This window comes from Neoarius graeffei, chromosome 17 (assembly GCF_027579695.1).
Source record: "Neoarius graeffei isolate fNeoGra1 chromosome 17, fNeoGra1.pri, whole genome shotgun sequence".
NCBI lineage: Eukaryota > Metazoa > Chordata > Actinopteri > Siluriformes > Ariidae > Neoarius > Neoarius graeffei.
The window spans coordinates 38,756,876-38,770,280 of record NC_083585.1 but is presented as its reverse complement, the minus strand read 5'-3'; the positions used below and the strand labels follow the sequence as shown (position 1 = coordinate 38,770,280).

The 13,405-nt window shown below is 41.3% G+C and overlaps 1 protein-coding gene across 1 annotated transcript in view; it reads left to right on the top strand.

Annotated features, from left to right (window-relative positions):
- Positions 1-12,189, top strand: part of foxo1a (forkhead box O1 a) — a 58,089-nt gene extending 45,900 nt beyond the window's left edge. Inside the window, exons 2-4 of the mRNA XM_060944172.1 lie at positions 4,550-4,741; positions 5,072-6,273; positions 6,727-12,189. Of these exons, the coding sequence (XP_060800155.1) occupies positions 4,550-4,741; positions 5,072-6,271 (1,392 nt within the window). The 3' untranslated portion in view covers positions 6,272-6,273; positions 6,727-12,189. The remainder of the gene's footprint in view (positions 1-4,549; positions 4,742-5,071; positions 6,274-6,726) is intronic.
- Positions 12,190-13,405: the final 1,216 nt, after the last annotated feature.

The window sequence follows — 13,405 nt, the reverse complement described above, 5'->3', positions numbered from 1 at the left end:
CTGTGGCAGCTTAAGTAATACCTGTCTTCAACCATCTGAATATTCACCTGTGCTGTGTGACTGTTTTCCTGATGTACAGCTATTATGGGAAATAGAGCCCAGCTGAAGTGAGGTTTATACTTTCTCTAAATGCACTGCATGGATTTTGATATACTGACCCTTTAATGCCTTGAATGAAAACAGTTTATACTAGGAGGAAATATTTAAAAAAATATTTATATATATACACACAGTGGTGCTTGAAAGTTTGTGAACCCTTCAGAATTTCCTATATTTCTGCATAAATATGACCTAAAACATCAGATTTTCACACAAGTCCTAAAAGTAGATAAAGAGAACCCAGTTAAACAAATGAGACAAAAATATTATACTTGGTCATTTATTTATTTATTGAGTAAAATGATCCAATATTACATATCTGTGAGTGGCAAAAGTATGTGAACCTTTGCTTTCAGTATCTGGTGTGACCCCCTTGTGCAGCAATAACTGCAACTAAACGTTTGCGGTAACTGTTGATCAGTCCTGCACACCGGCTTGGAGGAATTTTAGCCCATTCGTCCGTACAGAACAGCTTCAACTCTGGGATGTTGGTGGGTTTCCTCACATGAACTGCTCGCTTCAGGTCCTTCCAGAACATTTCGATTGGATTAAGATCAGGACTTTGACTTGGCCATTACAAAGCATTACTTTATTCTTCTTTAACCATTCTTTGGTAGAATGACTTGTGTGCTTAGGGTCGTTGTCTTGCTGCATGACCCACCTTCTCTTGAGATTCAGTTCATGGACAGGTATCCTGACATTTTCCTTTCAAATTCGCTGGTATAATTCAGAATTCATTGTTCCATCAATGATGGCAAGCTGTCCTGGCCCAGATGCAGCAAAACAGGCCCAAGCCATGATACTACCACCACCATGTTTCACAGATGGGATAAGGTTCTTATGCTGGAATGCAGTGTTTTCCTTTCTCCAAACATAACGCTTCTCATTTAAACCAAAAAGTTCTATTTTGGTCTCGTCCATCCACAAAACATTTTTCCAATAGCCTTCTGGCTTGTCCACGTGATCTTTAGCAAACTGCAAATGAGCAGCAGTGTTCTTTTTGGAGAGCAGTGGCTTTCTCCTCACAACCCTGTCATGCACACCATTATTGTTCAGTGTTCTCCTGATGTTAGACTCATGAACATTAACATTAGCCAATGTGAGAGAGGCCTTCAGTTGCTTAGACGTTACCCCTGGGGTCCTTTGTGACCTCGCCGACTGTTACACACCTTGCTCTTGGAGTGATATTTGTTGGTCGACCACTCCTGGGGAGGGTAACAATGGTCTTGAATTTCCTCCATTTGTACACAATCTGTCTGACTGTGGATTGGTGGAGTCCAAACTCTTTAGAGATGGTTTTGTAACCTTTTCCAGCCTGATGAGTATCAACAACGCTTTTTCTGAGGTCCTCAGAAATCTCCTTTGTTCATGCCATGATGCACTTCCACAAACATGTTGTGAAGATCAGACTTTGATAGATCCCTGTTCTTTAAATAAAACAGGGTGCCCACTTCTGATTGTCATCCCATTGATTGAAAACACCTGACTAATTTCACCTTCAAATTAACTGCTAATCCTAGAGATTCACATACTTTTGCCACTCACAGATATGTAATACTGGATCATTTTCCTCAATAAATAAATGACCAAGTATGATTTTTTTTGTCTCATTTGTTTAACTGGGTTCTCTTTATCTACTTTTAGGACTTGTGTGAAAATCTGATGATGTTTAGGTCATATTTATGCAGAAATATAGAAAATTCTAAAGGGTTCACAAACTTTCAAGCACCACTGTGTGTGTGTGTGTGTGTATATATATGTATGTATGTATGTGTTTGTGTGTGCACACACACACACACACACTTGTATATGCATACATATGCATATACATGGTAGTGTAGTGGTTAGCACTGTTGCCTCACAGCAAGAAGGTCCTGGGTTTGAGCCCAGCGGCCAACGGTGGCCTTTCTGTGTGGAGTTTGCATGTTCTCCCCGTGTCTCCATGGGTTTCCTCTGGGTGCTCCGGTTTCCCCCACAGTCCAAAGGCATGCAGGTTAGGCTAATTGGTGGCTCTAAATTGACCGTAGGTGTGAATGTGAGTGTGAATGGTTGTCTGTGTCTATGTGTCAGCCCTATGATGACCTGGCGACTTGTCCAGGGTGGTCCAGGGTGATGGATGGATGGATGGATGGATGGATGGATGGATGGATGGATATTTGTAAGACTTGATGGCTGAAATGGCAACAGCCTTGAATTTTTTTTGTTTACTTCATTAGTTATTGGTAAATTGTTCCACGTTACTACTGTCCTTGGACATTATTAGATACACTAAGTTGGTGGAAAGGACAAGTGTTTGGTAATCTGGTAGCTCTTGTTATTTGATGCACCTCAGGAGGGAAGCTGATGCCAACATATCCCATCAAAATGACCCTTGCAGATTGCTGCTTTGGATGTAGGTTAGGTTGTTAGCGATGCATTGTGTTGCTACATAAAAGTCAGTCAAAAGCATTTGTCAAACAGAATTTTTTTTTCTGCTTAATGCTATTGTGTGTGACTGGTGAAGTGGACAAGCTAATAGAAGCAGTTTCACTCTTTCTCCAGGCAACAGTGTGTGTCTAATACTTGACTGACCACAGCACCTTGGCAAATCCATTCATTCTATCTTGAATCAGTTTGGAGAGTAAATCAACAGATATACCTTATTAATATAGGTTTTTCTGAAGCTGTCCACTAACAACAATTTATTAGTATTATTATTTTACATATGGTTAAGTTATGGTTATGTAAGTTATGGTTTAGCAAGATCAGAGAGGAGGTGACTTCAGAGCATCCTCTACAGGAGTGGCTCTCAAAGAAGGGTCTACAATCCTCTGGAAGTCTGTGACATACAGCCAGGAAGTACACAATTTTATTATTTTTAAATAACATGACAGCTTTGGAAATAACTTCTTCTTCTTTAGTATTCTGCCTGATGGGAGGTCCGCTCTGACGGCTTCAGTCATCAAAGTCTCTAGGGAAGAATTACAGTAGTGGTTTCCCGTTGCCTTCTTCTGGATTATTATAGAGGTTTTCTCCTCTCAACCATTCACACCTATGGACAATTTAGGCCAAGTTTACATTAGACCGTATCTGTCTCGTTTTCTTCGCGGATGCACTGTCCGTTTACATTAAAATGCCTGGAAACGCCGGGAAACGGGAATCTGCCAGGGTCCAATGTATTCAATCCAGATCGTGTCTGGTCCGGTGCTGTGTAAACATTGAGAATACGCGGATACGCTGTGCTGAGCTCTAGCTGGCGTCGTCATTGGACAACGTCACTGTGACATCCACCTTCCTGATTCACTGGCGTTGGTCATGTGACGCGACTGCTGAAAAACGGCGCGGGCTTCCACCTTGTATCACCTTTCATTAAAGAGTATAAAAGTATGAAAATACTGCAAATACTGTTGCAAATACTGCCCATTGTGTAGTTATGATCGTCTTTAGGCTTGCCATCCTTCCACTTGCAAGTGGTAAGTGACGCGCATGCCCGACATGCACTGAGATCACACACACAGCGGCTCAGTCCCGAATCACTGCTCGTGCGCTCCACTCGTGCGCTCTGTGATCTGCGCAGGGCCGGAGTGCGCACCCTCCAGAGGGCACTCGCTGTTCAGGGCGGAGTGATTTGGAGCGCAGGAGGCGTTGCTGTGTGCACGCAAATCGTGTATTGGCGTTGCTGTGTGCACACTAATCGTTTTAAAAACGTTAATCTGATGATCCGCTGATACGGTCTAATGTAAACCCCACCTTAGAGTAGCCAGTTAACCTAACTGCATGTCTTTGGACTGTGGGGGAAACTGGAGCGCCCGGAGGAAACCCACGCAGACACGGGCAGAACATGCAAACTCCACACAGAGAGGCCCCTGTTGGCCACTGGGCTCGAACCCAGAACCTTCTTGCTGTGAGGTGATAGTGCTAACCACTACACCACCGTGCCGCCCCGGAAATAACTATCAACTACTAATAAAGTAATGATATAATTGATACAGCACATTGCAGCTGTCCTCCTGCATTGCAACTCCTTGTACCATACTTAGACTGTCCAGAAAAAAAAGTTTTAATAATGAGGGATAATATGCAACATTGGCAAATGTACTGTACACCTTCATGGCTGCCTTTGTGATTATTAATCAACAGTTCAGATTGTTTTATTGATATTTATATCAAGTTATGTAAATATATATACTGTATGTCATAAAGTATTTTCAGTTTGTTTATGAAAATTATTTGTCTAGAGTACATTAAATGTGAAGTGGCTCAGTCGTTAGTGAAGATTAATCAACAGACAGAGAGCTTCCTAGGTTGAAATGTAGGCCACATCTGAAAGAAAAGGTCAAAAGCAGGAGATGAATAGAAAACAGCTGCTATGAGGATTTACACTCTGGTGATATACCATCAGAGCAGAAGTTACTGGAAAAGGGTAAAGGTGGCCATAACAGTCTCTTCCTTTCTCATCTCATTTTCTCAGAACTCAATCCGGCACAACCTGTCTCTGCACAGTCGATTTGTGCGAGTGCAGAATGAGGGGACGGGGAAAAGCTCATGGTGGATGCTCAACCCAGAGGGTGGTAAGAACGGCAAGTCACCTCGCCGCCGTGCCGCGTCCATGGATAACACCGGCAAGTTTGCCAAGAGTAGAGGGCGTGCTGCCAAGAAAAAGGTACGCTGCATCCCAGACGGCATTTATTCATACCCTAATTCTGTGATTAAAAAAAAAATTGGGATCATATTTTAGTCTTGATTAAACCTCGAAAGCCTTCACATATTTTGAATGTAACCCTGAATATTTTGATCTGGTCACCAAGCTGAAATAAAGTTAAAAAAATAAAAAAAATAGGTCTTCACACACCTAATCCAAAGAATCCTTAAGAATGTGAAGGACTTTTGTGTATATATGTCCTTGAATAATTTTTCTAAATAAAATTTCCAAAATGTTTCTCTTGGTATCCCTGCTAGTGTTAATGGATTTACCAACTTTTCGTTCCTGCAGTTGGCCCTTCAGGGTGGTCCTGATGCTGGTGCTGAGAGCCCAGGCTCTCAATATAGTAAGTGGCCTGGCAGCCCCAACTCACACAGCAATGATGACTTGGAGGCCTGGACAACGTTCCGCCCTCGCACCAGCTCCAACGCCAGCACAGTGAGCGGCCGTCTTTCACCTTTCATGCCTGAGCAGGATGATTTGGCTGACTCAGACATGCACATGGTCTACTCGGGCCCTGGCTCATCCGCAAAAATGACCTCAACTCTCCCGAGCCTTTCAGAGATGACCAGTTCCTTGGGCCATGGCAGCACAGAGAATGTGATGGAGAACCTTCTGGACAATCTCAACCTGCTCTCACCAAATAACCCAGGATCAGCTGGAGGGCCCGGTTCAAGCTCTAACCAATCATCCCCCTCATCTCTGTTACAGAGCAGCCCTGGATATGCACCGTACAGCAACCAGCAACCCCAACAAGACTACCGCAAGTGCCTGTATAGCCAGGCCAGCATGGGAAACCTACCCTCTATGTCCTTGCAAAATTTGGAGAGCAAGCCCTCTTTCCCAGCTTCTTCTGGATCCATGGGGCAGTTTAACTGCTCAGCGGGGCTGCTTAAGGAGCTCCTGACATCTGATTCAGACCCACATACAGACCTGATTCCTTCTGTAGACACCGTGGTCTCCCAGACGGCAGGCAGAGGAGGACGCATGCTGCCTCCTTATGGTAGCGGGCGACCCGAACTAATGGGGGGTGGAGCCTCCCATGGTCATGTCCTGTCTCATTCTCACAGCATACATAGTCAAGCGCCACCTACCTCTGTGGCTCTGAATGGGCGTCCAATACATCCTATGAGCAACATGAGCCATGGGGGACATATCGGGTCCATCAAGTCAGCTATGCAGATGCAATACGGAGCCTCGGGTCACATGGCAGGTAGCGGGGCAGGAGGTGGAGGACTCCCCTTCTGCAACATCAATGGCAATGGCTATGGCCCTGGACCAAGCCTACCCCACATTCAGCACATGGAGAAGCTGCCCAGCGACTTGGACGGCATGCCTGTGGAGCGGTTTGAATGTGACATGGAGTCCATCCTTCATGACACACTCATGGACGGAGACACGCTGGATTTCAACTTTGACTCCATGGCGAGCCAGCCGGGGTTCCCGACACATGGGGTTAAGACCACTACTCACAGCTGGGTGTCTGGGTAAAGGTACATAAACATGTACTCATAGCTCCATTAAGATTACCAACAAACACTCACACTCTACAAACTACATTTTCAAGGGGCAGAACTGATCAGCATCTTCTGAATCAGAACAAATATAGTTTCTGGGGCAAAATGTAAACAGAAGCCTTAAGTAATGAAACTGGCCCTGCATTGCAATGATTTGGATTACAGTTTTTTTTTCAATCTTACACATTGTCTTCTGATTATATTTAGATCTAGAAACCCTTTAAAAAATTACAAACTACACCTTTAACTTTGTACTGTATTGTTTTGTTTTAAACATGTCCAGAATTGGGGAATACAAGTCAAGGTTGAATTTTGGCTCAATTTTAAACATTATGTCTTAACGTTTGCTTGCCAGACCCACTTCTTTTGATCTTCAGTTTGTTTTTTTTTCACTGACAATGCATTAAATTCCTTTTCTTTTTCTCTCAGGTAAGCCCTTTCTGGCCCCCAAACTGGAGAGTAAGAGCCCAAAGAGGCCATTCTCACCCATTCAAGCTATGCTCTTTTCTCTCGCTTCTCATCATGGACAGTTCCCTGCTTTTGCGCTGCTCAGCCATGGCTGTGATGTGGCTGCACATTGCCAAGGACATTCATTCAGTGGGGAGCTCATTCAGTGCAATGCGCCTTCAAACCAAGTGCCAAACCAGGTGCCTGTGCTTCTTAGCCAAATCAAGTGTGCTTTATTTTGCTGCCTTCTTCTCACTATAGAGAACCAGTGGTCAAATCAGGGCAAAAATGGTGTGGTCCACAACTAAGACTCGTATATTAACTGCAGCATGCATACACTTATGCAAGACCATCATAGTTACAGTATCAGAATCATCAGTCAAATTCTCTACTTAATTCACACTGTGATCGCGTGACATCCTAAATTAAGGCACCTTTTCTTAAAATCCTGGCCTTTGTCTTCACCAGCCCCTTAAATTGACCGTTGCATGGTGAGGTATACCTTTTCTCTACCTGTCTAGCATGCTGTTTATGAGTCCAACCTGCTGCCTTTTGCTTCCTACTGTCTACGTGCAGTGCTTAATGCCATAGATAGCTCAAAGCTAACCTTATTGGGAAAAAGAACTGGATCCTGAAGATGAGTGTATATAGTTTTATCTGGAGAAGGTCCTTCTCTTGGCAGGGCCTGGAAGACGTTTCAGAAGAACTCTCTGCCTCAATGGACGATGTTACATGTTGCAACACTTTCACTTTTCTCCTCAATGTGTTTGAATCGCAGCAGACATGCTTCATTTTTAACAAGTGTATTGTGATTATGTTATGTACAGAGCGTTTACATGGAGAATTCAGCAATCAAGGCAGCAGATTTGACATGTTTTGTAAATTGAGAGAAACTGGATCTGACACTTGACATTTCAGTTGGCTCATTCTCACTCACGACTGTGTACACCTTTACACATTTCCTGTAAATAGATGGTAAATATATATGGCAGAAGTATATAGTTGATACGTTTGAGATTTTGTTTTTTGAAATTTTGTTATCGTTTGTGTGTACGGTTGGCTTTAGCTGAGGTTAGATTAAGCTTGTATAATGCATTTCAACAGTGTTTTGGGGTGCTTAAAGGACAGGTCCACCCATTTTGCAAAGTTTCTTTAGATGTTTATATCCTGAAAACTCTCTTATAGAGTCAATATGTATAATTTTATGGCCTTGGGCTCTATTAATCAATTGTATATGGAATATACTGCCATCCTAAGATGCTCTGATTTAATAATATACCAGTGACCAGTCTTTACGCTGCAGATTTCTATTATTTGATATAGCATGGTAGAAATTTTGACAAACTGTTGGACATGTCCTTTAACATTTCTCATAAGGTCTCTCACACACGAGTCTTGTGATCATGGCTGATGTAGTTAAGAACTACAGTGCAGATGGGCTCTTACAGACCGCCATCTGTGCATGCAGAAAAGCTACAGACCTCTGCCTTTAAGAAAGTGTAGGGAAATGTATTTAGTTTATTTATTAGCGTGAAGGAGGAGAGGCGTGATTGAGTCACGTCACAGATTAATCACAAGTGTGTTCTCTTTCTCTCTCTCTCTCTCTCTCTCTCTCTCTCTCTCTCTTTCAATTCAGGCACTGTGATGCACATGCCAATATGTTTGTGATGTTTCCGTTTACTGATGTCAGAAAACAAGAAAAGAATGCCTTTCTCAAAAATTGACAATTAGACCCACTGCCTGCCTTCTTTCTTTCACTTCCTTCCTGCCTTCCTTTTAAGCTGCCTTGTCTCACTATCCTCATACAACCATCATAAAACCCATTAGCCTTGCCTTTTTTTTGTTCATTCTGGCTTCCATGCACTTCACTTTGTACACTGTACAAAACTTGTTTAGAATTATTGGTAGTTGCCCAATTCGGAGAAAACTGAGATATGTTGCCTTTGGAAAATCAATAACATATCGAGTTATATAGTTACTGTCATGTCAGTTTGTTCATATTTTTATTTGATTGTTGTATTTATGGCTTTCATTATTGGCTGGAATTAAGGTCACTGAGGACACCGATTGTTCTGACGAAACAGAAAATCTGGAAAAACTGGCACACCAGAGTGTAAGTCTGAGAGTTGTGGCATAGCTGGAGACCTGCTGAATGTGTGAGTCATGAAGTGCATAAACCCATCCATCCATTATCTGTAGCTGCTTATCCTGTCCTACAGGGTCGCAGGCAAGCTGGAGCCTATCCCAGCTAACTATGGGTGAGAGGCGGGGTACACCCTGGACAAGTCGCCAGGTCATCACAGGGCTGACACATAGACACAGACAACCATTCACACCTACGGTCAATTTAGAGTCACCAGTTAACCTAACCTGCATGTCTTTGGACTGTGGGGGAAACCGGAGCACCCGGAGGAAACCCACGCGGACACGGGGAGAACATGCAAACTCCGCACAGAAAGGCCCTCGCCGGCCACGGGGCTCGAACCCAGGACCTTCTTGCTGTGAGGCGACAGCGCTAACCACTACACCACCATGCCACCCCCATGCATAAACCTGCATGTCTTAAATCTAATGGATCAAAGGTAGCGATGCACCTTCTGCCTAATTTGAATATTTACATATCCAAAAGAACTAATGAACTGATATTTGGTTAACTGCAAGGGAACAAAATTACTTTTTTTTAATGACATAATTGAGTATCTTTTTTTCACTGCAATTCCATTTTTCTCTCTGTACAAAATGAAATGATTCACAGATCAACAGGCAGTGTCACTTCTCATGTACAATGTGCTTAAATCTGTGAGTCTTAATGGAGATGTACTGAGCGTTATTGAAAAAGTCTCCTCATCCTGTGAGCTTCGTACCTGGTCAGGTACGAAGCTCACAGGATGAGGAGATTTTTAAAAATATTTTTTAAAAATCCATGTCTGGAAATATTTTGATGTAGAAACTTGGGGTACGATTTAGAGATGCGTCAAGACGGAAAAAAATTGCGAGAACAGGCATATATCCATTATCTGTAGTTGCTTATGCTGTGCTACAGGGTCATAGGCAAGCTGGAGCCTATCCCAGCTGACTATGGGCGAGAGGCGGGGTACACCCTGGACAAGTCACCAGGTTATGGCAGGGCTGACACATAGAGACGCACAACCATTCACACCTACGGTCAATTTAGAGTCACCAATTAGCCTAACCTGCATGTCTTTGGACTGTGGGGGAAACCGGAGCACCCGGAGGAAACACACACAGACACGGGGAGAACATGCAAACTCCACACAGAAAGGCCCTCGCCGGTCACTGGGCTCAAACCCGGATCTTCTTGCTGTGAGGCGACAGAGGCCACTACACCACTGTGCTGCCTGTTCTCACATTTTTTTTCCGTCTTGATGCATCTCTAAACCATACTCCAAGTTTCTACATCAAAATATTTCCAGACATCGATTTTTTTAAAAATATTTTCCACATTGAATTCTTTTTATCATAAGACAAAACAAATACCCAAGTTTTTGATTTCAGTACTCAAATACTGGCATCTCAGTAACATAAATGGTTAATCGGGTATCTGAGTACCTTGTGCACATCCCAAATCAGCTGTAAGTATATAATCACAATCAGAGACTGTTACTCAAATTCAGTCAACCTTCAGAAGGCTGTGGTGGCATCAGTGACCCTTTAGAGATGAGTATATATTACATAAACTACATAAATCTCTATTTCTCAATATCACTCCATAAACCTCCTAGTATCTCACCTTTCCAGCATCAGCTTTTGAGAAATTGTAGGAAATATTTAATGGATTTAAATAGAAATACCATATTACATTACATTAAGCAGATGCTCGTATCCAGAGCGACATGCAACGTACCCAGAGCAGCCACCTGGGGAGCAGTTGGGGGTGAGGTGCCTTGCTCAAGGGCACTTCAGCCATTCCTGTTAGTTCAGGGAACTGAACTGGCAACCTTTTGGTCCTAAAGCTGCTTCTCTAACATTAGGCCATGGCTTCACCCTATGAAATCAGACCTACATGATTTCCACATTGATTTTGTATCACACATTTTGGTGTATTTTTGCTTACTATTAATCTCAAAAGCTCGGTAGTTTCGGCTGTACAAGGATAGTGTTCTCTCTCTCTCTCTCTCTCTCTGTGTGTGTGTGTGTGTGTGTGTGTGTGTGTGTGTGTGTGTTATTTCACACCTTTTTTTTTTTTAAACAATAAAGACTTGGCCGAGTCAGATACAAGCTTATTCTGAAGCCTGGTAAATAAACAGTGTTTTGTTGAAATGTTAAGCAGTACATCGCTGAAAGACTTGAATCTGTCCTGCAGGCTGAACTCTGACTTTTTGAATACTGACATATATAACAACGATCCACTTTTGAGCTATTTTAATATGATGTGAAAGCGTGTGTATTTTTAATATGCAGTGACTTCTCCTTAAATGTCAAACAGCTAACGTGTCACAGAAATATGAGTAAAATCATGGCATTTGATTTCGTTACGTGAGGTTAGCGTGTGATACGCAAGCAGCAGCAAAAAGACTGCCATATATCTATTATAGAAATGATGAATTAACCTGAGTTGTACTTCTTGTGCAGGCCACTCATCAAAAAGAGGACTATAACATAGAAAATGTCTACTAATATTATTGGATAAACCATAAAACAATATTTTCGATATGGGCAAGCTGACTTGTATTGTATATGCTTTGTTAATTTAGCAAATGCTTACATCTATGCATTCTTGTACTTCATTTATTACTTTTGTTACCTTTAGTTTGTTTTTACTGATGACAATATATTTCATGTACTATGGGCTTGTGGAGAAATTATGATGTTATGAAAAAAATATGAAGTATTTAGACAGTAGATTTACATGTAAAGCTTTTTGTAAACTGACTCTGTTATTCTTGTATTTTACAGCGGTTTTTAAATTAAATATAGAAATAATAGAAAAAAATAGAAAATTGCTAAGCTGCAACTAAATTTGATAAAGATTAATTCGTAATTTGTGTATTCAGATTGAGGTTTGGACCAATTTTTATAGAAGAGAATCTATAAATTAAGATGTTGCACTTTCATAAAGAAACAAAGCAGTGAAGATGTGACCTATTTTGAAACAAACTGTTACATTTCTTAACTTGTGTACAGAAATTCACAATAAAATTCTATATCTCAATGTGCAATCAGTGTATGTATAAATAATAAATCTATATACAAGAGAAACTGATGTTGTTTGGAGATCATTATGCTGACATTTCCTTACTGATGCGTGTCTGTTTTACTTTGAGATTGTTGGCAGTAAGTGACTTTTAGCCAAACCATATGTATAGTGCAAGGCTCTCTAAATTACTTTTTCCTGATTTGCTTGTATTCCAGTACAACAACCAGACTATGTTGCTGCTGTATAAAGCCATATATGTATATAAATGATCTTAAACCAAGAAAAAATGTGGTGTCTTGTGTTTTATTAAACCATAATTGAGGTAGTTATCGAGTGACATTTTTAAATACCAGAGGATAGTTTTGTTTAGTTTTTGTTTTTTAATGACTGATATGTCAGATGTGTTTCATGCTTTTGTGTTGCCTCTACTTAAGTGACAGTGTCATGAATAACAGTTGCTCTATTAGGAGAAGTTCAGGGTTACCTGAGGTCATGAGTTTTTCTGTTCACACACAGGAAGCTTGAGCATTTGAGGATCCCTTCAGTCTTAAAATGTAGACTAGATGAAGATGAAAAACAAGCTTTTTCAACACTTAATATGCTGTTAATGCACTGAACTCTAAATGTATACCGAGGTATCATCAAAAACATGAAATTAAATGTTTAAGCCTGGAACATAATACTGGGGCAGATTTATTAACAATAAAAAATTCATTTATAGGGGGCATTTAAAATTTTCAAATCCTAGCAGTTTTAATAAGGGTTAAGTTGTAGAGATCATAGTAGTGGCCTTATCCACATTCACAGGATATGAGCAGTTGCATGCTCTGATTGGCTACTCTAAGCAAGCAAGCAAACACAACTTTATATATATATATATATATATATATATATATATATATATATATATATATATATATAAACTTGGACTATTTCTGATTTAAGATGAGATGTTCATGTGGTTTTACTTTAAATATGTACAAGAAAAACAATGCCAAAGTTGAAAACTCAAGGAAATGAAGCAAGTCATTTTACTAGAACTGTCTATGCATGAAAAACCCAGTCACTTCTGCACAGACTTCATGTCCTTTTGACCCATGCTCTGACTCTCTCCTGATGTCAAGATACAATCAGCTGTGGACTTCAAAGCTAGACAGAAGTGAGCAGAGTAGTCATGAGAAAAGCTGTGGGGTTTCTAAGCCCTCGGTTTTGATAGTACAGAAAGCCGTCATGGAGAAAATATGTGTAGGACTGACACTTCTCGTTCTTCTCTTTCCTCGAAGTCTGGCTATAGAGTTTCTCTTATGAATCTGGCTTCCAGCTGGGGCCTCGTAGTTGGAACAAAACCAAGCTGGAGCTCAGGCTTTCCTGCCACACAAACATAGAGCCAGGAATTTTCAGCCCTCTGGCCATAGCTTTGAAATAACTCTATATCCCTTAAGATCCTTGAAACGAAGGTGAAAATGCCCTGAAATGGCTCAAACACCAAAGCAGTTCAGCTGA